The following is a 27403-nucleotide window of genomic DNA, read 5'->3' on the forward strand; positions in this document are numbered from 1 at the left end:
ACGGGCTAGTGGTGTTTCAACATCTGGATCAAAGTCAGGTGTCCATGGCAGAGTTTTTTCATTGTGCATCCAGCGTGAAGAACCTCTTATAATAGACATTTGTCCAGTCCCCGATATTCGTAAAGCCCAGAGTACTATATATTTATATATTTCCAAAACAAATTAATGGAGCTACTTCAAGCCCTGAACTCCTCGGTTGTTCTCTTGCATCCTACAGGAATTTCAAATGAATAAAAATAGACAAACAGCAAGGCGGAAGAAAAAAACTAAGCCCTGGAGAAGTGATGCAGCGAAGAGATATGTGGAATTGTAGAAAAATTAATTCCACTAACAAAAGCTACAAAATGTCATATCCTCACAGAGGAGGATTATATATTACAAAGACTTCCCATGAGATACAGTCTCGTCCCTTCCCTATCTCTACAACTCTTCCTCCTCGTCTCCGCTTTCCAACTTCTTTTGCATTTTCACTTATGTTCAATATACGCCTTTCTCTGTTTGTCCAGAACACACGCTAATGCCTAAGCAATAGAAGCTTTTAACTAATTTCTCTGCAAAAACAGATGATGTTCTAAGAGAAAACATGTATATAATGAATTGGGATTAGCGGACAGCCAATAATGGTGTTGTTGAAGCCATTAGGCTTAGGTTCAGGAATATCCGTTCGTAGTTTTCTGCATTTTCTTCTTGAAATTTGTAACGCTGCATTGCGGACATATGTATTCCAGTCCATCTGTCTTTGCATAGTCCTGCAAAAGAATCAAACAAGAAACAGACCATACACTTCACATCAAAACTCCTCCTAGAATGTTTAGAAGAAAGAGGTTGGTTACGGAGATCAACTCAGTACCTTGAAGGCACCAAGACCCGGTCTTCTATCACAGCCAAAATGTGCCCACTCACCACAAATCCCACAGTTAACCCAATCTCCAGCAGCACTACTGGAAAATAGGTAACATTTGTTAGGCAATCATTATCAAAGATGGTCCCTTATGTCTGCTGGTTGGTTCAAAATAGCCCCTCAAGCATGCATTGAACAGTTTTCGTCCTTTAAGTTTGCCAAAAGTTAACACTTTTACTATCCGTCAAATATTTATCGAACTCTGCCTGTTAGATTTGACAGGGACTATGAAAACAAGAATTTAGCAGGAACTCACATTTAGAGGTATATTTTTGTAGTATCTGCTATTCTTGATTTATTTCTAGAGTCAGGTGAAGCTTTCTGAGGTGTAATCTATTTTTTTTCATCTTTTTAATGTCTAGTTTCAGGATTTGATGGGACTTTCTTGGTGTTTACAGTTGAATCTTTTTCTTCCCCACTGTTCCCGTCAAATCTGACGAACATAAATTGTTAAATATTTGATGGAGACAAAGTGAACTTTTTGGCAAACTTAAAGGACCAAAATTGTTCGGTGCGTAAATCAACTTTTAAACCTACTCTCAAACAGAAGGCACCATTTTTGTCATTATTACACCCAGCAAGACACATTTGACAACTAGCAGCATTTAAAAGAAAATGATGAACGGAAATTGACCTGCGACATAACAAGCAGCACTCTCCATCAACATCATCATGAGCCAATTCGTACTCCAAAAGGTAAGTCTCATAATGTCTTTTGAGTGTATTCCCAACACCCTGGTTCAAGAAATTATTATGTTAAAAGAGCTGTTCAAGTTTCTGCAGGTATACATTAAGGGGGGGGGGGGGGGGGGGGGGGGGTTGAAAAATCGGAAGTAAAAAAATCCTCCAGTAACAGTTCTCATGAGGAAGTATAAGCATCCACAAAAACTTATGAACATAAACAAACATGCAGTTCTTTCAACCAGGTCTGAACGTATGGAATATGTAGGGCCAGATCCCAGGTAACTTAAAAAGGTTTACAATTAGCTGACAACCAACGCACACTCTGGTTCAGAGAGAGAAACATGCTTAGTCAATAAGAAGTTGGAAAAGAACAGGCTACTAATATGTCATATTGAGTAGAGGCCTTACAGTCATCCTATTGGTTACTGTGTGATTTCGCATCTTTGAGAAAACTTGCCCTTTCCAATTGATGCCGTTGCCAACATGAAAACCACCCCTTGAAACCACCTGAAGAACATTCAATTTAGAAAATCAGAATGACGTTTGATAGTCTTGTCATTTTTTCTGCAAGGGAGTATAATACCCTTGCAGATTTCTGAAAGTTCGTTCTTAATAAGCAGAAAAAAAAAAAACTCACCTCCCTATACAAGTTAAAGAGGTCAAGGCGTTTGGCATTGAGAATAGCGTCTGGAAACTCAGCAAGGCCACCTTGAGGAATGAGACGAGTGTGTCCACGAAGAATTAAAAACTGCATTACATCTTTCAGAAATTCCTCCTGGAAATAGGTGGGGCAGAGAGAGAGAAAAGAAAAAAATGATTACACTTATCCATGTTAGTTATATGATCCAATCACAGTAGTAAAGTGAAAAAGAGGCATTCGAGGGGTAGAATGTATTCTGAAAGCACCCGCTGTTAAAGGACAAGCTCTTATCAGATCATGCAAACTAAATAACTCGATTCCATAAGATTGTGCCAACAGATTCTGAAATCCACAACACTAAAATTTTTCTTGGAGCCTGTAAAATCAGCTATTGTTTATACAGGGTTCTTCCTCATTTCAATAATTCAGATTAAATAGGTCATAGCAGATAAATGGGCATAATCCAAAGCAGAGATCAGAATCCTCAAGCAAAGTTAATGCATGAAAATATATATGAAAGGAAAAATTATCTTACCTCAGAACACACATGTATTGGACTTCGCCCACAACCATGTTTCTTCAGTGGAAGAGGATTCAAGGATATAATTTGCTTAGCCTGATGTGAACTTGATGCTGCTTTCCGATGGGCAGCAGGAGTTACTCCAACATTGCTACCCTTAGTTGAAGAAGGAATGATGGGCAGATTAGGTTTCACATGGTTCTCATCAAGGCTCCCCAGCTCCGAAATTCCAGAAAAGGGTAGCATTTTCTGGTGACGAACATGAGGAATGGGCCGCATAGCAGCAACTTTGCGTTTTTGTCTAGCAGTCACCAGAGGTGTTGCAACACCATTCCCTAATCGACTTTCTTTCTCTTCTTTCACAGCTAAATGATTTTCAGGTGCTAAACCATTTTGGAAAATATGACTTGTTTCTTGATAAAAATTGGACCTCTTTCTGCTAGGAGCAGGTGGTCTTAACCATGCTGGAGGATTCCCAATCTTAAAATTGCCGAAAGCCCTATCCTTCCGTTGCTTTGTGCAGAAGAAAAGAAGTCGTTCAGCATCATCTTTCTCAAATGAAGCTACAGCTAGTCCCTGAATGCTAGCAATGCCAAGTGCAACTAAACTACGATACGAAACATCAGGAGCCAATTGTCTCAAAACCTGAATAGAACAGAACATGAAGAACCAACTTATAAAGGTCTAACTAGAACCTTAAGAAGCCGGTAAACACCATCAATAATGAAATTATGAATAACTAATAGTGATCCTGGATCCTTATGAATAACTAATAGTGATCCTGGATCCAGCACACAATCCTTTGATGCTACAAATATGAAAAGGTGACCAAGGAACTTAAAAGAAGAGCAATAATGACTAGACAGTCATTACATTAAAAGAAAGCCTAGATACCCACTATCAAATGTATAGACCATTCTCCAACATATTAACCAGGAAACAAACTTTTCTAAGTATAAATATGAAAACGAGAGATACCGAACTTAGTACAAGCACATATGCTGATTTTGTTTTTTATTTGTAAGGAAGCACATATACTGATCAAATCAACAGCCATGACGTTTAAAGAAAACCAGAAGCCAAATTGATTGGATCCCCCCATCTTCTCTCAGAACATCTCTAAAAGGATTTAGTGAGGGAACAAAAAAAAGAAACAAAGAGTAGTGAAAATTAAGGACCTGTGAAGCCCACATCGGAACCTTCATGCAAACTTCAAATACTTCTGATCCACAAGCTACAGACATTGATCTCCGAGGCTGAGATATGGGTAGCCTATTTTCTTCATCACTTGGTAGTGCATGAATCAGCGTACTATTTTCAATTATTTCACTTTTTATGTGATTCTCTAATAGCTGAAAAGTAACAGGGAAATATGCATTATCCAATCTGTCCTCAGAGGGCAATTAAAGTCACTAGCCTGTACACGAAGATACTGCTAAAATTACCTGATCATCAAAACATGTTTGAGCACTGCCTGAAACTAGAAGTGAAATATGAGCAGAACTACTGGTTGACAGATCACACCGCATGGTCACAACACCACGGGAAAATGTACCAGCCTGAAGAGGTGGTGGAAGGGCACTGTATCACAGAGCAGCAACGTTAGGGGCACAACAATTGACAAGAGAGTAGCACATGAACAGAGAATTTTAATCAGGGAAGTGCATATTGCTGATGTTTGGTGACTGGCAAACAGAAAAAAAATAAGCAAATCTGGCAGATACCTCATAGACAAATGAAAGTAATTAGATATGAAGCATATAAGTTTCCTAGTCTTAAAGATGCAATCACCAGTGGAGTAAATTTTGAAATGCTAATAACATCAAATTTCAGAAAAGAAAATAACAACTCCATGAAGCAGGTCTGGAAAATAAAATATTACAGCACCACAAAATCCATTCTGAGAAGTACCTGACCCGGTTATGCAGCTTACCCCCTCGCATCTGGAATAACAAAAAAGAAAAGCAGTTTTTTCAGTACTCAATCACGTCATACCTAGAAAAAATTTAGTGATTTCAAGAACATCCAACTTTCTCATTCTTCAATAGACAAACAAGAGATGTAAAAAAGGATGAGTTTGGAAGTCCTGCGTAATTTCCAGGCTGTGTAATTACTAAGGAAGAAATTAGGTAGTCTAGTAATTGCAGAGTGCAAAGGCTTATTTTTGTCATGAAGTAATTATTACGAAATTCATCAGCATGTTTGGTTTCACAGGTAGTAATTACAGTCATATATTTTTTTAATTTAAAATAATATGAACAGTAAGTAATCTTTAGTCTCTTATTAATATACATGTATCTAGTAATTATTAAAATAATTTATGGTTAAAATACATATTTTCTTATTAGAAGTATTTTAAATTATTACTTCCTATGTTTCAATTTAAATGTCATACTTTCCTTTTTAGTTTGTCTCAAAAGAATGTCAATTCCCACATTTAGCAACTCTTTAATTCCAACATCCCACATGACATGTTTAATATTATTCACATCTTTAGTTTAAAACCACAATACTAAAAAGTTTCTCTTACTTCTCATATTACGTGCCCAGTCAAACTAAGACGATAAAATGAAACGGAGGGAATATTAGGTAAATAACTGATATCCTCTCACAAGAATTTTTTTTTCCAATAACCTAATCTCCAGATCAGCTTGTGCACACCTCAATTCCCCCGGATATTTGCTAGCCCCCACCAGGACAGGTAACAAATAACTCTACCCACCAAGGCTTTTGTAGATGGGAAAAATCTCCTAGTGCTTTGTCTCTGCTGGATTTGAACCTTAATTTCTAAAGTTTTCACCACTTCATTGACTACCAGGCCACAACATTGGGTGTGTCTCGCCAAAAAAAAAAAAAAAAAGAAAAAAAAGAAAGATCCAATTGCAAATTTTAGATTTTTAGCCAAAACATGTGAATATAATCTAAATCTCCAATTGTTTCGTTAAAATTATAAAACAAAAAAAAAAATCATTTACAAAAGATCCAATTGCAAATTTAGATTTTCTAGCCAAAACATGTGAATATAATCTAAATCTCCAATTGTTTCGTTAAAAAAACATCTTAAAAGATAAACATGAGATGCAGGGGTGGATCTATTAAGGCCTGAGGGAGTACCATGCCACCCGCAAGCTTCGGTTGAAACTCTGTATGTATATGTATATATATGTAAGAAATGCTATAAAGATATCAAGTGTTACCCACATCAACAAAAGAGGCAAAGGTGCCAGTGGCAAAAGTTTAAAGTTTCTCCTATGTGGTGGGAGTTCAAATCCCACTGCCAACAAGTAGTTAATATTTTGCTTGCTGAAGCAATAGGTATATACAAATACACATACAGGTACTCTATTTTTATGGTTTTTATCTGTCTTCTTGACCAGTTATTCAAAAGTAGTTTGACTCACTTTTTCAATCGATTCTTTAACTTTTTGCCTCATCTTTGTTTAAGACTTTAGTATGAAACAAAATTGAGGATTCTATACTTTAAACTTAAAAGTTCATCTCTCCCTGTAATGATTTGGCTTGATCCATAACCGCTTAATAATGGAACTAAAAACATATATTTGTTCACACTCTGATTCACAAGTTGGATTAAGCTTTTGTTTTGTGCCAAGTTATTACTCCCTCCGGATCAAAAAGAGTGTCCACTTGGCCTTTTTTTCTTGAGTCAAAAAGCGTCCACTTATCAAATCAAGAAAGGATAAATCTTATTTTTCCAGATTTGCCCCTATTAAGTGCTATGTTATCAAATCCCAATACCTATTTAATTACCTATTAAATTAGGGGCAGTTTAGTCAAATTACCTCTTTTTATCTAGGAGTTGCTGTTTTCTTAAGGGGTGTGCAAAGGGCTAAGTGGACACTCATTTTGATCCGGAGGGAGTATAATCATTACATTTTGATCAATTTGTCTATATAAACTGTAAAGACTAATTGAAGGCTAAATCTGATCAAACCAACCAAGTGTTTTCGTTATTTGGTGATTCTAAGTGCCACACTACTTCGCAAATAGATGTATACTACTAAAACATCGTTAATTTCTGACGGAAAATTTGGCTCGAGGTAACACTTTCGACACACTTTTCATCGAAAATCCCTTACCCAAATTCCAACGATCATTGAAAATTAGTGATTTTATGATAGTGACGTCTACGTTCAAAGCAATGTGGCACCCGGATCCTCCACTAAGATGTGAAAGTATTCTTTTCTAGAACATACACTCCTACGCTGTTGATAAGTATCAGCGTGGAAAAAGTAGCACGAGTTAGCGTAGAAAAAATGAACTAAAAAATTAGAAGTTAAACTTTGAATATAATTACATAGTATAATTACCATCAATTCTTGCTTCCCCCAGAAAAACAGGAAAGCGTAATTGCTCCCACTCGATTACACTCTTTTCATGCTAACCAAGTAATTAATCAGCCAGATAAACATGCCAAAACTGTGTAACTACATCCAATCACACCGTCTTATTCTAAGGTGGCTCTCCAAATGCGCCCTTATTCTTCTTTTTGTCCATCTGCCCACCACATTGAAGAGATCTATCAATCTATCATTCGAAGCAATCTTCTTCTGTTCTTCAACATTTCTCTAAGGTTTAGATCTATCGGCATCTCTTTTTAATCTTTTTTTGTGTGATAACGTTGGTGTTTGGATGAGTATGTGCACACCTCAATTACTCCGCACGAATACCTCTTACCTCCCACCAAAATAGGTATCTAGCAACTCTGTCCACCCGGACTTAAGCGAATGCAAAAGAATAGCATTCTTGTCTCTGCTAGGATTGGTCTCCCATGATTTTTGCCTACTTCATTGACTGCTAAACCACACCCTTGGGTCCATCTATCAACATTTTCTTAAGCTCAAGAAAAGGGAATATCAGCAGCATGTACACAAAAAAATTTAATATCTACGAGAATGATGACCAGATACACTCATTCAGATGGCAGGAAGCTAAAAACTAGACAAGTCTGAGCTGCTCAAATAAAGAAGATGGTGCCAAGTGACCACTAATCTGAAGAAGTTTTAGTATATTTGTTATCATAAGCATCGCTTCCATTTGTTCAAGAATTGAAAATATGTGCCACAAGGTGATAAAAAGGAGGAATTTTTGGTGTAACTTACTTCTATACTTAAGAGGGCATTCAGACCGTCGGCTATAGATCCCAACAAGCATTCATCCTGAGACAAGAAGCCATTCATAAATAAGTAATGTGTACAAAATAGTTCCGAATATAACATGACACAACTTAGAAGACATGCTATGAAAAGTATTATACGTTTGTGTGCATGTAAGCTGTATATCTTCAAGCACAAACTAAGCGGATGAAGAAGTAAGTTTGACTAACATATAGCATTTATAGCGCGAGCTAATTAATCTAACTTCTTTGAGTTACTCAGGGCGTTGATTTGATTGTTAAATATCAAGTTCGGAGAGTTCAATTCATAAAGAAACTATCACATGCTGTCAAATAGCTTCGTAACATATTGTAGTTGTAATAATAGACAATTAATCTAATAACTTTAAGGGGTTATTCAGACAGAGGACTTCGTAAAGAAAGAATCACATTGTTGTTTATGAGATTACCACAACAACTACGTTTCAGCCCCATCAAGTTGGGGTAAGTTATATCATTTATGAGTCCTCATTAAAATTGAATTGATTAATGAATTTAAATTCTTGGAAGTTGTTCACATAATGATTAGAACATTATCACTCAAAGAAGTCAAAACTTTTTAGAAAACACAAAAACGGGAATTGTGCCACATGCAACCGAATAGAAAGAGTACATGAAATCAGTCTCGTACCAATGAGCATGGCAGTCCACAAACGAGAAACCTCATGTTCACATCATCATCATAGATCTTTATGGCAGGAAGAGCATCAGAATTGCTTTCTTCATCATCTTCAGGACCTGCCTCAGGTGAAGGGACATCGATTTTTGGAGGATCGCCAAGCAGGTGAGGACCCAGTTTACCACTGGCTTGCTGGCTCATCTCAGGGAGAACAAGGTTGTTCCGGACACAGTAAAGCCTAAAGGACGCATGTGCAAGTTGGAAAGCATCCCAAACATGACAACTTGAACTGCAGGATACAACAAGTAGACCTCCTAAATCAATACCTTACTTCAAGCCATACAGATATAAAATCATGTATCAACTTCATCAAAGTTGGCTCTCCTAATGCAATGTAGAAAAGAAATCAACTGCACGGACAGCTGATCCGAAAGTAACTAGTGCTATTTATTTGAATGATGTAAGCCTCTCAAGAAGGCATCCCTTTGCCGTGAAGTGTGCTGGTGATCTTGACAATCCCCCGATAACATGCTTGGTTGCAAGTAAAGAGTCAAGAATGCCACAAAAATCAATATGAAAAGCTCTGTGAAGTCTACCACTAAACCACCATCAAACTAGACAAGAATACAGTGTAAATCTTGGACAAATGTAGCAGACGTGGAAAGGGATTAAAATGGAACATTTGATAATGACCACAAAGCACCAATAAGAAATAGCTTAATGGTAATTAATAAATCCAGGTGGTTTTCTAAAATGAATGGACAGCCATATTATTGAAGTCAACTGGTAGAATACAACTGTTGTTCTCTAGCACAGAGAATAGGCAACAAAAAGAAACTACAAGCAATTGAATATATGGGAAGGTCCAGAATAATGCATCAAATCACCGCACATCTAGAGTCACCGGAAAGAATACCTCTGTGCCACACATAAAAATGCATGTCGAAAATGGGATGCTGCATAGCAGGAAAATGCGCTCTTCCAGTACATCACATAAGGAATTCCCTGCAAAAATGAACATAGGGGTGGAACCAAAAGAAACCATCCATAAGTTCAAATGAGGAGATTTGAGCAGATCATCAACTGATTGAGCAAATACACGTAATTTCTCACCTTAGCATGAAGAGCTTCAGCCAATTTTTCTCCATTTGGGATCTCCAAATAGACCTACAATAGGATTATCAAGTAAACAACAGAATTAACACTAATAGAATTTCCTTTCCTAATAGTGTAAGTATAATACGACCATAGGAACACTTCAAAATAATTAAATCTTCAGCAAAGACAACTTAACCTAACCATTAAAAGGTGGCTTGGCATTTATTTCTAAGCCATATTTTAATTAAGGCATTACCGATTGTTAGGTATTTCATTAAGATATAATCATCTTGAATTCTATTTTGCTATGATGACAGAGCTGTATCATTTACTTTACCAGTCAGAGGAACAAAAACCAATGTTGAATTTATATCTAAGCCATTTTTAATTGAGTGCATTACTGATTATTAGATATGTGATATGTCATTAAGACATAATCACCTTGAATTTTTATTTTTATTTTATAAATAATCACCTTGAGTTCTACTTTGCTATGACGATGCAAGCTGTGTCATTTACATTAACGGTTGGGGGAACAAACACCAATCTGTAAACAAGACAAAAACCAACATATTGTTGGGCAAACATCCACACATGAATGAGACTCAAATATGATTAACCTTTAATCTCATGATCTCAACCGCTAGACTGAAACATCGGCACAATAACAACCTTCTAAATTATCACAACATTTGATACTCCCAAAATAATAATCATGCACTTTTAACGGTTAAAGAGGGTGATCTGCTAAAGAACTGACTGGATCATATTTAGTAAATCAAGTGAAATAGGGCAAACCTAACAAGCTTGCAAATTATCTTAAACGCTGAATCTAAACTCTTTAGCAAAATAAATTTAAATCCAACAACTTGGCAATAGCTGCAGAGTGCAGACATAACATGAACCAAAGCCTTTTGGCGCCTATTCTCTGTGCAGAAATAACATGAACTGCCAAACCCGAAGTGCCCGACCAAGGGAAACGCAAAGAAAGACACTACTAGCACAAATTCTCCTGAGAAGACTAAGGAAAGAAAGTTACATACAGCGGTTGGCAGCGTGGTACTAAAAAGTCCAGAAATGGCTTCCACGGAAGACAAATCAACCCCTCCCCAAACAAGCGAACCAACTTCATCATTCGAAAGACGCTCTCCTTGCAAATATACAATATTTGGCTGCGATGAATCTAAAACTTTACGAAATTCATCAGCACTGGGGCTTTTCAACACTTGTACCTACATTTAGCAAATTGTAATTGACGTAAGAAACCAGAACATGTTAAATTAGATACAAAAGCGATTTAGAATGATGCTACCTCCAAACGCCCTGATGATACAAGCTCCGGGAAGCAATATCTCGGTTTACCATCATGTACATCTGGCTTCTGATCATAATCAGCAGTTCTCCCACATACTACTGCAAGAAGACTGCAACTTTGTCTCGAAGCTCCTTGGTTATGAAACATCACGTTAACCCGGTTTTTAAAACTATTTCACGCCTTCAAAGAAATCTAGCTACAGCAGCCAAAACCCACTCCACCATAATCTTATACCCTGAATCTAAACCCTTTAGCAAGCCCTGCAGAAAAAGAAATCCTATTTACAAAAATACACAGCAGAGCAAAAACGCCAAACCTTTAACACATGCATAAACCAAAAAGAAGCTAGCAAGAAAACTGCAACATATTGATCTCATATTATAACCCCCAATCCAGAAAATTACCAATATCCACTAGAATAATCAAGTTCTTGGTCTCAATAACAACCTAATTAAGAAAATTACACACCCCCACTTGAAAAATCAAGTTTTTGCTCTCAATAACAACCTAATGCAGAAAATTACCAATACCCACTTGAAAAAACAAGTCTTTTGTCTCAATAACAACCTAATTCAGAAAATTACCCGCACCCACTTGAAAATCTGGATTTTGATCCCAAAAATAACCCCAAGTTACATGTAAGAACATATAAAAATGCCCAGAAGACCAAAATCACAAGAAGCTAGCAAGAAACTGCAACATATTGATCTCATATTATAAATTACCAATAACCACTTGAAAAATCAAGTTTTTGCTCTCAATAACAACCTAATTCAAAAAATTACACATACCCCACTTGAAAAATCAAGACTTTGATCTCAAATATAACCCCAACTTACAACACCCACTAACAGCAAAAAATACATACTCACTTGGAAATTCTTGATTTTGATCTCAAAATAACCCTAAGTTACACATACCCACTTGAAAAAAAATCAAGATTTTGATTTCACAGATAACCCTAATCCTAAAAGAAAGGGAAAAATAGAAGTGGGTATTAAGAAAAAAGGAACTCACCAAATTAGAGACAACTTTGTTGCGTACATAGCTCCAAATCCACCATACGAATGAAAGCAAATAATATATTAAAGTAAAGAATAGAAACCCTAACGACCCTTTTAAAATCTAATAATCAATGTAGAAAAAAAAAAAAAAGAATATAGTAGTAAAAGTGAGTGTGATTTAAGATTCTTTTTTCTCATCTTCTTAGCTGTTAGTAATTATTAAATCTATCAACAGCCAAGAAAGAAAGAAAGAAAAAATTATAAATACTTCTTCTTAATTTTAATCTTTACGCTTTCTAAAAACTTATAACTTGGGGTTTGTGTAACAAAACAACACACTCAAGTCAAAACATGAACAAGACAATAATAAAATTGAAAAATAAATTATTAAAACAAAGAATAACTAGTTCATATAAGAAACCCAGAACTAGAAATGTTCATACGAAGTTAATAAAGATTTCTTTATTAAGCCCAGCAGTTCAATTGGAATCTCAAATCAAAGCAAAAAGATTATTCTTTTAAAGTGTGGAATAATTGGAGTAACATCACATTGTTAGTGGAACTTTTTTTGTTATTGTTGTTATAATATTGTTCATTGTGACATGTTATTGGTATTGTAAATAATTTGACCAATTTGATTTTGTTTACAAGGAAAGAAAATGAGATTAATCACTCATATTCTCATAGATTAGTCTACTTAATTAGGCATAGAAATAAGATGAAAGAAAGAGAATTCTTGCAAAAATTCGTGGAAAATATACTTTCAAATAAAATATAATCGAAATTTGGTGTTTTTAAAATTTAAATTACATAAATAAAAAATATACAAATGTCAATGGTTTTGTTAGTATAGCCGCTTAATACAAAGATTATATGTTAACTAGCAAACTTGTCGACACTTCACGCGGTCATAAAAGATGGTTATTAATTTATGAAAGGATCTTTTTTGTAAAATTAATTAATATAGAAGCCTTAAAAATATTCTTATACATGTGCATATAAAATTTAATTCCGTAAATTTGATTAAGTGTCAAATATAACTTTTATAAATACATAGTATTCTATCAAGATTCGATATAAAAAGGTATTATACATATAGTATATCTCTTTTGTCATATTTACTGGCCTTCCTCTGGAAATCAAATTACCATGTTCTTGTAATATTTTTAATTCGCCTCTTTGAAATAACCTTATTTGCTCTCCAAATCTTATAGAAAAGCTTAAAAAATACGCTACTTCTTCTAAATAACTTCTAGCATTTCACCATGCACGGATGCACCCTATCACTCCTTTAAATTGAGAGGATGATTCTTTTAGAAGGAGAAAAACAATTATATTCTTTCTCTCTCATTCTTCTCTAGTGAAACAACCGTACATTTTGTATCTACAATTTTTTGAAAATCCTCAAAAAATATTCTCTCAGGAAATGCTTGTAGTGATGCAGATTTGTGTGATGATAACATATTTAAAAATAATGCTTCTAACAAAAAAGTGTTGCACCATTAAAAAAATATTTAAAAGAATTAAGTTATGAGAATAGATATATTTAAAATAATTAGAAACTCGTACTTTTCATTCAGTTACATAAAGAAAGCGTCTCGGGATTCGTCGTATGATAAGGAGTAGAAGAGTACATTAATAACAACTAAATAACATTTGATTTAGTAACTAAATCAAACATCTTATCAAACATTTTTGTTCAGAACATGAAAGTCCTTATCCTCCTTCCCCGGCAACTTCCTGAAGGTTGTGCTTCACTATGTCTCTTTATCTATTTAATCAGATGTTTTTAATCCGATAAAATCAATGTTGAACTATTTCATGAGATAAGGAACCAATAACTTTCAACAAATAAGGAATATTACAAATTATTAGTATGATAAATCAAAGAAAGAAGGTAAATTTTGAAATAAAAGATTACTAATTTAAATAAATTAGAATAATTAATCTATTTATTTATACAATAGTAACACAAGCACACACATAAATAAGTGGATGAAATAGAAGAAAAGAAAATGGGAATATAATGATAAAAAAAAATATGGTAAGCAGGCGCAGAAACTCTAATTACTTGACAAACCCACTTTCACTACAAGAAAATTCATACTCATTAGAGATCAATATCGGACGTTCAACTTCCAGGTTCCAAAATAGAATGAAACAGAAAACAAAAAAAAACGGACACTATCAATTGATAAATATAATTATCAACCAAAATCACACATCAATGAATCACCAAACAATATAATATGTAAATAACGTGTTCACCAAATTAGAGAAATAGAAAAGAAACAACTATTGAAAATAATTATTATCAAGCAAAGACAACACATCAATGAATTATCAAAAAAACAAAAATAAAAAAGTAAATTGGATTACATTCAAAGTAACTGGGCACGACATGTAAGAAATAGTTGAGACTTTTGAAACTTGTGGTTCAATATAAGTCTTGAATATTTGTGTAGCTGTAAATCACTTCATAAAGTGAATTTGTTTCCAAATTAGGAAAGAGGTCATTCATTTTGGAACGAACTAAAAAAGAAATAGGTTCACATAAATTGAAACAGAGGGAGTAATATTTTACGGAAAAAAGGTTAAAAAAAAAGATTAAAAACAAAATAGAATAAAATCCCAAAGGGACTGCCAGTTGAACCAGAATATTGACTCATATATTGAGATTAAAATGTGCACAAAGAAAAATTGGAATCTAAAATGTAAAGATCCTCAAGTCATTGCCAATTATCACAATGCAAACCTTGAAATCTACCGTGATGTGTTTTCTATATAACGAAGCAAGGTTGGCTGAACATTTTGTCAAACCTCAATATTAAATGCTACTACGATTTATCTAAAGCTTGTATATAATATGTAGAACTTGATGCAAACATACCAATTCAGTGATGAAATCAGCTGGAAACATACCAATTCATTGATGTAAACATACCTCAATATCCAGAATATCTAAACAAAACATACGCTGTCTTTTTACCAAAAAACAGGATAGTGATTCACATGAAAACATCGTTCTATTTCCATTAATAAAGAAGAATATTAGCAAAATAGTGAATAAAAGGGGATATGTCTGGTACAGTTACTGATGAAGAACAACTTATTTTATACATACATACATATATATATATATATATATATATATATATCCAGAATATCTAAACAAAAACATACGCTGTCTTTTTACCAAAAAACAGGATAGTGATTCACATGAAAACATCGTTCTGTTTCCATTAATAAAGAAGAATATTAGCAAAATAGTGAATAAAAGGGGATATGTCTGGTACAGTTACTGTTAAATATAGTATATCTATTAATGATTAGCATATTCCTAGACAATGCTTTCTAATTCCTAGACAATGCTTTCTGTTTATCCGCCTAGAATATTGGCTAGTTAGTAGCCTTCATGCGCCACTATCTTCTGTCTTCTATCTTTAATTATTAGCCTTGTACATTGTATATAGAGGGGGTTGTTCCCTTTATGAAAGGGGGAGACAGATTTCAATAATCTATTATGGTATCAGTTGCTTAGAGATTTTTTTTTTTTGTCTTCCGCTCGCCCTAGCTCGACTTTCCTTGCCCACCATCGTCTATCTCTTCTGTCTTCTTCTTTTTCAGCCATTCTAAATGTCGGACAACAAGTCCTCTTTTCACCCGGCTCTTGCCGTCTCAAATATCAAAAACCACGTTCCCATTATGCTTGAAATGGAAAACGTTCAATACTCTACGTGGGCAGAACTTTTCAAGATTCACGCACGATCTCACAAGGTTCTTAATCATATCATTCCTCCGAAAGCCAGTCAGAGGACGATTCCTTCTACTGATGCAGAAAAGGAACTATGGTCAACCTTGGATGCCACGGTTCTTTCGTGGATTTATTCTACCATTTCTAACGACCTATTGCAACCATTATCGAGCCCGATTCAACGGCTATGGAAGCTTGGGATAGATTGCGTGATATATTCCAAGATAATCAACATTCCCGTGTCGTTACCCTTGAACAAGATTTCACCACTGTCTCTATGGAGCATTTTCCTAATGTCTCTGCTTATTGTCAACGTCTCAAGTCCCTTGCGGATCAATTGAAGAACGTTGGCGCACCGGTGTCGGACAATCGTCTGGTTTTACAATTGGTAGGTGGTCTTACAAAACCATACCGTGGTGTGGGTACGGTAATCCGGCAAAGCAATCCTCTTCCTCCTTTCTATAAAGCTCGGTCTATGCTTGTTCTTGAAGAGGCCGGGATGTCTAAGGAAGCAGCCACCGAATCAGCTATGGTGGTCACTTCAAATGATGACGGTCCGATTACTTCTGAAAAATCGGGTCGTTTTAAGGGGAAGCAAGGTGTGCAGCACTCTGGTGGTCGCCGCAACAACAGTGGCCGGAAGAACAACAATTCCGGTGGTGGCGGACGCTACTCCGGCAGCGGCAAAGGTGGTGGCAGGGGACAGAACTCCGGTGGCCAAGGTGGGAGCTCGTCATTCCCGCAACAGCAACAACATCAACCTTATCCTTGGGGTTGGTATGGTCAAGGTTGGCCCATTCCACCTTGCCCATTCCCAACTCAAGGTTGGGCCAGACCTCCGGTTCCTCAGCAGCGCCAGCCCAGTATCTTGGGCCCAAGACCTCAGCAAGCCTATGTTCAACAACACGCATCACCTAATTTTGGGCAGCCCATGTTGTATGCTCCTACGGATATCGAGACAGCAATGCACACTATGTCTCTTCACCAACCCGATCCGTCATGGTACATGGACACCGGGGCTACATCTCACATGACCTCCTCTACAGGTACTCTCTCGTCTTATTTTAATTTGGGCAATCATCCTAATAATAAAATTGTGGTTGGTAATGGTCATACTATTCCGATTCTTGGCTATGGTCACACTAAATTATCTTCCCCGAGTCAATCCCTTTCCCTTCAGAATGTTCTTCATGCACCTAAATTGATTAAAAATCTCATTTCTGTTAGAAAGTTTACCACTGATAATTCTGTGTCAGTTGAGTTTGATCCTTTTGGGTTTTCTGTGAAGGATTATCGGACAGGGATGCCAATAATGAGATGTGATAGTCGAGGCGACCTTTATCCCATTTCTTCTATCAACAATCAACCTTCCTCATCTACTTTTGCATCCATCTCTCCTAAGCTCTGGCATGATCGTTTGGGTCATCCGGGAACTCCTGTCTTAGATGTGCTTAGAAAAAATAAAAACATTGATTGTTCTAAAATTTCTAGTTCTAGTATTTGTGGGTCTTGTGTACTTGGAAAACATATTAAGTTACCATTTGTTTCTTCTTCTTCTTCGAGTACGACTATGCCGTTTGATATTTTACATAGTGATCTTTGGTCCTCTCCTGTTTTGAGTTCTTCCGGACATAGATATTACGTTTTATTTTTGGATGATTATTCTAAGTATTTATGGACTTTTCCTTTGGCACGAAAATCTGATGTTTATGATATTTTCTTAATCTTTAAAGCCCATATTTCCACTCAATTTGAACGTCATATAAAAAATGTACAATGTGATAATGGAAGGGAGTTTGATAATGGTCCTTTTTGGGATTTTTGTAAGACTCATGGCATGTCTTTTCGCCTTTCTTGTCCACATACTTCCTCTCAAAATGGGAAAGCCGAACGTAAAATTCGGACTATAAATAATATCTCTCGTACTCTTCTCGCTCATGCCTCTCTTCCACCCTCCTTTTGGCATCATTCTCTCCAAATGACAACTTATCTTCTTAATGTCCTTCCAAGTAAAATATTGGGAAACAAGTCTCCTCTTGAAATTCTTTACAAAAGGGTTCCGTTTTATTCTCATCTTCGGGTTTTTGGTTGTTTGTGTTATCCTTTATTTCCATCAACAACTATTAATAAGTTGCAACCTCGATCTACCCCTTGTGTTTTTTTGGGGTATCCAACCAACCATCGTGGCTACAAGTGTTATGATATGTCCTCACATAAAATTATTATTTGTCGCCATGTCATTTTTGATGAAAATAATTTCCCTTTTGCAAAATTGCATTCCCCGCAATCCCACACTTATGACTTCCTTGCTAATGATTTATCACCTTACGTGATTCATCATATGCAACAAACTGGCCCAACTTCTTCTCCCTCACAACCGGCCCAGTACTTGTCTCCTTCTTCACCCAACTCGCCAGCAAGGCCCATTCCCTCTCCTTTGGGCCCAAGTCCTCCTCCTTGCTCTCAAAATTTCCCAGCCCAAACACAAGTCGATATCTCAACTCCAACTCCACAAAATGCTCAACTCCATCAGCCAAAGGTAGTGACCCGTAGCCAAAATGGAATTTTCAAACCTAACACAAAATATTCTATGCACACTACGGTTGAGAGGTCACCTTTTCCTCGAAATCCGATAGCGGCTCTTCGTGACCCGAATTGGAAAATGGCCATGGATGATGAATATAATGCTCTTATTAAAAATAAGACGTGGGAGTTGGTGCCCCGTCCCCCGGATGTTAATGTGATTCGGTCTATGTGGATTTTTACTCATAAGGTCAAATCTAATGGTGTTTTTGAGAGGCATAAAGCCCGTCTTGTAGGTGATGGTAAAACCCAGCATGTTGGCATTGATTATGGCGAGACTTTTAGTCCGGTGGTGAAGCCTGCTACAATCCGTACGGTTCTTAGTCTTTCTCTTTCGAAGGCATGGCCGATCCATCAGCTGGATGTTAAAAATGCCTTCCTACATGGTGAGCTTCAAGAAACAGTTTACATGCACCAACCTCTGGGTTACAGGGATCGTGTTCATCCTGATTATGTATGTCTCTTGCGTAAGTCATTGTATGGACTAAAGCAGGCGCCCCGGGCTTGGTATAAGCGGTTTGCTGATTTTGTTCTATCTATTGGGTTCACAAATAGCAGGTGTGACAACTCTTTGTTCATTTTCAGCAAAGGGTCTGAAATGGCTTACATATTATTATATGTTGATGATATTATCCTCACTGCTTCTTCTGATGCTCTCCGATGTTCAATCATGTATCTTCTTAGTTCTGAGTTTGCTATGAAGGATCTTGGTCCTCTAAATTATTTTTTGGGTATTGCTGTGACTCGACATAAGGGTGGTATGTTTCTCTCACAGCGCCAGTATGCCGAAGCAATAATTGAGCGTGCAGGTATGTCTTCTTGTAAACCATCCCTTACTCCGGTTGACACTAAATCAAAGGTCAGTGCTACATCTAGTACTACTTTTGATGATCCTTCCCCTTATCGGAGTCTTGCAGGGGCCCTACAATATCTCACTTTTACACGACCGGATATCTCTTATGCCGTACAACAGGTTTGCCTACATATGCATGATCCGAGAGTTGATCATATGTCTGCTCTTAAACGTGTCATTCGGTATGTTAAGGGTACTTTGGATCACGGGCTTCATTTATACCCGTCTTCTTTTTCTACTCTTGTCTCGTATACTGATGCAGATTGGGGTGGGTGCCCTGACACTAGACGGTCTACATCTGGTTATTGTGTATTTTTGGGTGACAATCTGATTTCTTGGTCGTCTAAACGACAACCCACTTTGTCTCGGTCAAGTGCCGAAGCCGAGTATCGTGGCGTGGCGAATGTTGTCTCCGAATCATGTTGGATTCGAAACCTTCTCTTAGAGTTGCATTGTCCGATTAAAACGGCTACTCTTGTTTATTGTGACAATGTAAGTGCTATTTATTTATCCGGAAATCCAGTTCAACATCAACGTACGAAACATATTGAAATGGATATTCATTTTGTCAGAGAGAAGGTTGCCCGTGGGCAGGTCCGTGTTCTTCATGTACCTTCCCGTTATCAGATTGCGGATATCTTTACAAAAGGTCTCCCGCGGGTTTTATTTGAAGAATTTCGGGACAGTCTTCACGTTCATAAACCTCCCGCTTCGACTGTGAGGGTGTGTTAAATATAGTATATCTATTAATGATTAGCATATTCCTAGACAATGCTTTCTAATTCCTAGACAATGCTTTCTGTTTATCCGCCTAAAATATTGGCTAGTTAGTAGCCTTCATGCGCCACTATCTTCTGTCTTCTATCTTTAATTATTAGCCTTGTACATTGTATATAGAGGGGGCTGTTCCCTTTATGAAAGGGGGAGACAGATTTCAATAATCTATTAGTTACTGATCAAGAACAACTTTTTTATATATATATATATATATATATATATATATACACATGTATATCAATTTTAAAAGTGCATTTAATTAGTATATGGCTTTTGAATACCATTTAAAAGTGCAACTGATTCTTGGGTGCCATATTCGTTTTAATTGAAATGATATGATGGTGTTAAAAGTAATAATAATGTTAGATGTAATAAATAGACTCAAATACAATAAATGATATAGTGAATATTTGAGTAATTGCTAAAATCTGTAACGCAAGGTGGAGGAATTATTCGAAGAGGTGACTTTTGAATTTCATTTTTAATAGCACATAGATTAAAAAATAGGAAAATGCTCCAAAAAAAAAAATGAGAAAAAAGAAAAAAGTCAATGCTGATCATAGAGAGGTACCACATCACCTTGTCTATGCCTAACTTTATTATATATATATAGATAGATATAGATTTAGATTAAAGAGCATAAACCAAAAAGTCAGATTTAAGAATGATGGGTAGGTGGGGAAATTTGCTTGGACTTTGGATGGAATTTGTAGATTTGTTCCAAGGTAAAATTATTTAAAAAGTATACAGTACTATGTTTAGCACTCTTAAACTATGGCTCAATTACAATACACCATACGTATTTCAAATCGGACATTTAGGCCCCACTTATTATTATTAAAAGAATAAGACGTTTGATTAGGAATATACATCTAAAAATTAAAATGTTGTATTAAGATCTGAATACTTTTTAAACAAAAAAGAAATTGGGGGTAGGAGAAGGGAATTACAAGGCGTAGATATGAACCCTCACTAACAAGGTGAAAATTTAGGTAACCAACCAACTAAACTACTAAGATTCCCCTAAGATCTGAATACTAAATAAAAATATTGTTTATTTTCTCAGCATGAATAAATAAAGCTTATATTTATTTAAAACTTAATAAATATAAAATTCAAATAAAATACTTATTAATCTAATTCTTTATAAACACAATATTTTTCTAAAATAATTATATGGTGGTTGCTGATAATGATGGCAAATGGTGGTTGTTGAGTGCTAACTCAAGTGGTGGTAAGCGATTGCGTTGATGATGGTAACGATCGTGGGTAGTAGCTAGTAGTAATAGTGGTCGTCAATTGTAAATAATGATGGTAGTTAGTGGGGGCTTGCAATTGTGGTGGATGATAATGATAGTTAATGGTGGTGGTAACTAATAGTGGTAACTGATTATATATAGTGGTGTCTGATGGTGATAATTGTCGGTAGTCAGTGATAACTGTCGTGATAATGGTAATTGATGGTAGTAATTGTAAATGGAGGCTAGTGGTTGAGATAGCAGATTGTGGTTGATGTGGTTGATGATCATGATTGTGGTGAGTAGATGTTAATGGTCGATAAGGATGGACGACAATTAGTGGTGAAAGTGGATAGAATAGCGAAAATTGTCATTTTATATAAATATTTAATGAAAGCATTCTATGATTTTATGACTTTATTATAGGAACGGAAAAGGGCCAAATATGCCCCTCAACTATACCAAATTGCACGTATTTGTCCGTCGTTAAATGGTGGGTGCACACATGCCCCTAACGTTACAATATGGGTTATTCATGCCATTACACTAACGAAACCCATTAAAAATCCGAATCCCGCTTATTTTAACCCAAACTCACTAACCCGCCCCAAAAAACCCCACCCTCACAAAATATAATCCCATCCTCCTATTTCTTTTCCCCTTTCTTCTTAACCTCTTATATTCATCTTCAATGGAGACTTTCCTATTTTCGAATTAGGGTTGTAAATTTCCTTAGATTGAGTGATATTTTAAGTAATTTAGCTCTATTGTTTGATTTTGCTCTATTATTGCTAATGAAATGTTGCAAAATTCGAGCTCTTCAAATAGCCATGGTAGGATTTGTGGATGTGGAATTGCGGCACTCCATCTGACTTCGTGGACTCCAAATAATCTCGATAGATGCTTTTTAGGTGTCATAAGCCCGATATAAGTTATCTCTTCTCTTTTTCATCGTGTAATTTCTTTTGCGGTAGATTTTTCATCAAATTTTTCAGTTAATATTTTGCTTGCTGAAGCAATAGTTATATACAAATACACATACAAGTACTTTATTTTTATGGTTTTTCTGTGTCTTCTTGACCAGCTATTCAAAAGTAGTTTGACTCACTTTTTCAATCGATTCTTTAACTTTTTGTCTCATCTTTGTTTAAGACTTTACGTATGAAACAAAATTGAAGATTCTTTCCTTAAAACTTAAAAGTTCATCTCTCCCTGTAATGATGATGCTTGGCTTGATGCCCTAACCGCTTAATAATGGAACTAAAAACATATATTTGTTCTCACTCTGATTCACAAGTTGGATTAAGCTTTTGTTTTGTGCCAAGTTATTACTCCCTCTGGATAAAAAAGAGTGTTCATTCAGCTTTTTTTCTTGAGTAAAAAAGTGTCCACTTATCAAATCAAGAAAGAATAAATCTTATTTTTCAGATTTGCCCCTATCAAGTGTTATGTGATCAAATCTCAATACCTATATAATTAGGGGCAGTTTAGTCAAATTACCTCTTTTTATCTAGGAGTTAGTGTTTTCTTAGGGGTGTGCAAATGACTAAGTAGATACTCTTTTTTATCCGGAGGAAGTTTAATCATTACATTTTCATCAATTTGTCTATATAAACTAAAACGAAGAATAACCTAATTGAAGCCTAAATCTGATCAAACTGACCAAGTGTGAAGCCTCAATCTGATCAAACTGACCAAGTGTTTTCGTTATTTGGAGTTTCTAGGTGCCACACTACAAAAATAGACGTATACTACTAAAACATCATTAATTTCTGACAGAAAATTTGGCTCGAGGTAACGTTTTTAACACACTTTTCATCGAAAATCCCTTACCCAAATTCCAACGATCATTGAAAAGTAGTGATTTATGATAGTGACGTCTACGTTCAAAGCAAATGTAGCACCCGGATCCTCCACTGAGATGTGAAAGTATTCTTTTCTAGAATATACACTCCTACGCTATTGATAAATATCAACGTGGAAAAAGTAGCACGAGTTAGCGTGGAAAAAATGAACTAAAAATTAAAAGTTAACTTTGAATATAATTACATTGTATAATTACCATCAATTCTCGCTTTCCCCAGAAAAACAGGAAAGCGTAATTGCTCCCACTCCATTACACTCTTTTCATGCTAACCAAGTAATTAATCGGCCAGATAAACATGCCAAAACTGTGTAACTACATCCAATCACATCCAAATCTTATTCTAAGGTGGCTCTCCAAACGTGCCCTTATTCTTCTTTTTGTCCATCTGCCCACCACATTGAAGCAATCTTCTTCTGCTCTTCAACATTTCTTTAAGGTTTAGATATATCGGCATCTCTTTTTAATCTTTTTTTGTGTGATAATGTTGGTGTTTGGACGGGTATGTGCACGCCTCAATTACTCCCCACGAATACCTCTTACCTCCCACCAAAATAGATATCTAGTAACTCTGTCCATCCGGACTTAAGCGAATACAAAAAAAAAATAGCGTTCTTGTCTCTGCTAGAATTGGTCTCCCATGATTTTTGTCTACTTCATTGACCGCTAAACCACACCCGTGGGTCAATCTATCAACATTTGCTTAAGCTCAAGAAAAGGGAATATCAGCAGCATGAAAATTTAATTTCTACGAGAAAGATGCCAGATGGCAGGAACCGGAAAGCCAAAAATTAGACAAGTCTGAGCAGCTCAAACAAAGAAGATGGTGCCAAGTGATCATTTTAGTATATTTGTTATCATAAGCATATCTTCCATTTCTTCAAGAATTGAAAATATGTGCCACAAGGTGATAAAAAGGAGGAATTTTTGGTGTAACTTACTTCTATATACTTAAGAGGGCATTCAAACCATCGGCTATAGATCCCAACAAGCATTCATCCTGAGACAAGAAGCCTAGTTCCGAATATAACATGACACAACTTAGAAGACACGCTATGAAAAGTATTATACGTTTGTGTGCATGTAAGCTGTATATCTTCAAGCATAAATTAAGCGCATGAAGATGTAAGTTTGACTAACATATTGCATTTATAGCGAGAGCTAATTAATCTTAACTTCTTTGAGTTGCTCAGGGCGTTGATTTGATTGCTAAATATCAACTTTTTATATATATATATATATATATATATATATATATATATATATATATATATATATATATATATATATATATATATATCAGTTTTAAAAGTGCATTTAATTAGTATATGACCTTTGAATACCATTTAAAAGTGCAACTGATTCTAGGGTGCCATATTCGTTTTAATTGAAATGATATAATAGTGTTAAAAGTTATAATAATGTTAGGCGTAATAAAGAAACTCAAATACGATAAATGATATAGTGAATATTTGAGTAATTGCTAAAATCTGTAACGCAAGATGGAGGAATTATTTTAAGAGGTGACTTTTGAATTTCATTTTTAATAGCACATAGATTAAAAAATAGGAAAATGCTCAAAAAAAAAAAAAAGAGAAAAAGGAAAAATGTCAATGCTGATCATAGAGAAGCGTCACATCATCTTGTCTATGCTAACTTTATTATATATATAGAGAGATTTTAAAGAGCATAAACCAAAAAGTCGATTTAAGAATGACGTGTAGGTGGGGAAATTTGCCTGGACTTTGGATAGAATTTGTAGATTTGTTCCAAGGTAAAATTATTTAAAAAGTATACAGTATTATGTTTAGCACTCTTAAACTATGGCTCAATTACAATACACCGTACGTATATCAAATCGAATATTTAGGCCCCACTTATTATTATTAAAACAATAAGACGTTTGATTAAGAATATACATCTAAAAATTAAAATATTGTATTAAGATCTGAATACTTTTTTTAAAAAAAAATTGGGAATGGGGGAAGGAAATTACAAGGTGTCACTAACAAAGTGAAAATTTAGGTAGTCAGCCAACTAAACTATTAAGATTCCCCTAAGATCTGAGTACTAAATAAAAATATTGTTTGTTTTCTCAGCATGAATAAATAAAGCTTATATTAAAATTAAAACTTAATAAATATAAAATTCAAATAAAATACTTATTAATCTAATTCTTTATAAATACGATATTTTTCTAAAATAATTATATGGTGGTTGATGATAATGATGGCAAATGGTGGTTTTTGGTTGCTAACTCGGTGGTGGTAAGCTGTTGCGTTGATGATGGTAACGATTGTGGGTAGTAGCTAGTAGTAATAGTGGTCATCAATCGTAAATAATGATGGTAGTTAGTGGGGCCTTACAATTGTGGTGGATGATAATGATAGTTAATTGTGGTGGTAACTGATTATATATAGTGGTGTCTGATGGTGATAACTGTTGGTAGTGAGTGGTAATTGTCGTTGATTGATGGTAGTAATTGTAGATGGAGGCTAGTGATTATGATAGCCGATTGTGGTTGATGTGGTTGATGATCATGATTGTGGTGAGTAGATGTTGGTGGTTGATAATGATGGACGACAATTAGTGGTGAAACTGGATAGAATAGTGATAATTATCATTTTACATAAATATTTAATGAAGCATTCTATGATTTTATGACTTGATTATAGGAATTAATCATTCAAATCTATTCAGATTCATTGAGTGAGTGTAAAATAAAAAAACCACTTAATGATTAAGATTCAAACCTTAAAAATAAACACATATAATAATTAGGATCTAAATGATTAAGATTCAGACATTCATCAAGTCCAATAAATAAAGATTTAACTCCTTTATATAATAAAAATGATGTATAAACTTTAATTAGTTATTTATACTTTGATTTATATAAATGTCTAGTTTTAAAAAAATAACAAAAAATTTAATTGAAATAATCTAAAGATAATTTGAAAGTATATATATATATATATATATATATTAAATAAATATGCATCTTTTTAGAAATCTAATTAACAAGATACATATCCCTTTTTTATGCCCATCAATTGTTCAATCTTTTGTGTATTTCCATCAATTATTTTACCCCCATTTTTTCAGGAATAATTGATGGACGAGCTTAGCATTTATAAAAAACGTGTTTCATCTAGAATAAAACAAGTACGGTCACCTCTCTGTAACAACATTCGCATATAACAGTACCTTTCTGTAACAGCTAAGTTTTTTTCGAAACTGATTTTTTATGTTACTTAATTCTCTATAATAACATTTTACCTAGAACAACAACAACCAGCTCTATAACAGTAGGTTCTTTGTAAAATTACTCCCATATAACACTATCTTCTTCTTTTTGGTAATATAATAACTAACCGTCTTTATAAAAATAAAATATCTACGATTACCAATAATAATTGTAGATATTTTGACCAAATATTTTGAGATTTTAATACATTATTTATGATAAAGAATATTATATGAATACATAGTTTGATCATTAAAAGATTTCCCTTCATTATACAAAGTGTGATTAAACTTAGGATTTGACAATTAAAAATGAAAAATTAGATTTTATGCATCTTTTTTGCCTATAACAGCGAAATATTATTTAAATATCAATATAACATCGAAATATTATTTAAATGTCAATGTTGTTATAAGTGTATAACAGCAATCGCTATAGCAGCCAAAACAATTCGACCCAACGATGCTGTTATAGAGAGATTTGACTGTACTTATAATTTTATTGTTCTATTAATTTTGGTGGAGACATGGGTGTGCCAAGGATGAGGCTAGTAAAGCCTTTGCTTTAGGCCCTCAAACATTTGAGGCCCCAATTTTTTTTAGGGAAAACCACAGAAAATACCCCTAAAATGCACAATATTTACCCCCCATGGCCCTTCCTAAATTAATTTCTCCAAAACTCAATCGGTCAAAAATATTTACCCGAGTACCCTCTCACCCAAAAGCTTTCCTTCGCAGTATATTTAGATACCATAATGGTATTATAGAGGAACAAGAAAGTGTCTCACTGAAGGAATAAAATATTTTTTCATGATACCATCTCAGCATAAGTATATATTATTATGGTGCCATGGAATGCTGAGGAGTGTCTCGTTGAAGGATTTGAAGCAATCCTCTAAGATACCATGTTCGTATATATGTATGTAAAATGATACACCATAGAGGTTCTTTTTAGGATTGTGTGTTTTTTGGATAAATGAACATGATCCTCAATGATACTATGTCAGTATATTATAAATACCATATGAGTTTCATATAGGGTTGATGAGTGTTTTTACAGAAATGAAAAAAGTCCTATGTGATACCGTTATGGTATATAAGAGATAGGGTGATACCATGTTAGTATCATAAATT

At 35.0% G+C, this 27403-nt stretch overlaps 1 protein-coding gene across 1 annotated transcript; it reads right to left on the reverse strand.

The window, feature by feature from the left end:
• Positions 1–302: 302 nt before the first annotated feature.
• LOC132603765 (AT-rich interactive domain-containing protein 4) lies at positions 303–12616 on the reverse strand. Its single transcript, XM_060316978.1, has 16 exons — positions 11968–12616; positions 10948–11210; positions 10679–10867; positions 9651–9704; positions 9454–9542; positions 8550–8826; positions 7866–7922; positions 4657–4688; positions 4191–4326; positions 3924–4097; positions 2761–3390; positions 2223–2360; positions 1994–2092; positions 1536–1636; positions 851–941; positions 303–749 (listed from the first exon to the last, which is right to left on the reverse strand). The coding sequence occupies exons 2-16, from the start codon at positions 11095–11097 to the stop codon at positions 651–653; spliced, it is 2316 nt and encodes a 771-aa protein (XP_060172961.1). The 5' UTR covers positions 11098–11210; positions 11968–12616; the 3' UTR covers positions 303–650.
• Between the last annotated feature and the right edge of the window lie 14787 nt (positions 12617–27403).

The sequence above is a fragment of the Lycium barbarum genome, chromosome 7, assembly GCF_019175385.1.
Source record: "Lycium barbarum isolate Lr01 chromosome 7, ASM1917538v2, whole genome shotgun sequence".
NCBI lineage: Eukaryota > Viridiplantae > Streptophyta > Magnoliopsida > Solanales > Solanaceae > Lycium > Lycium barbarum.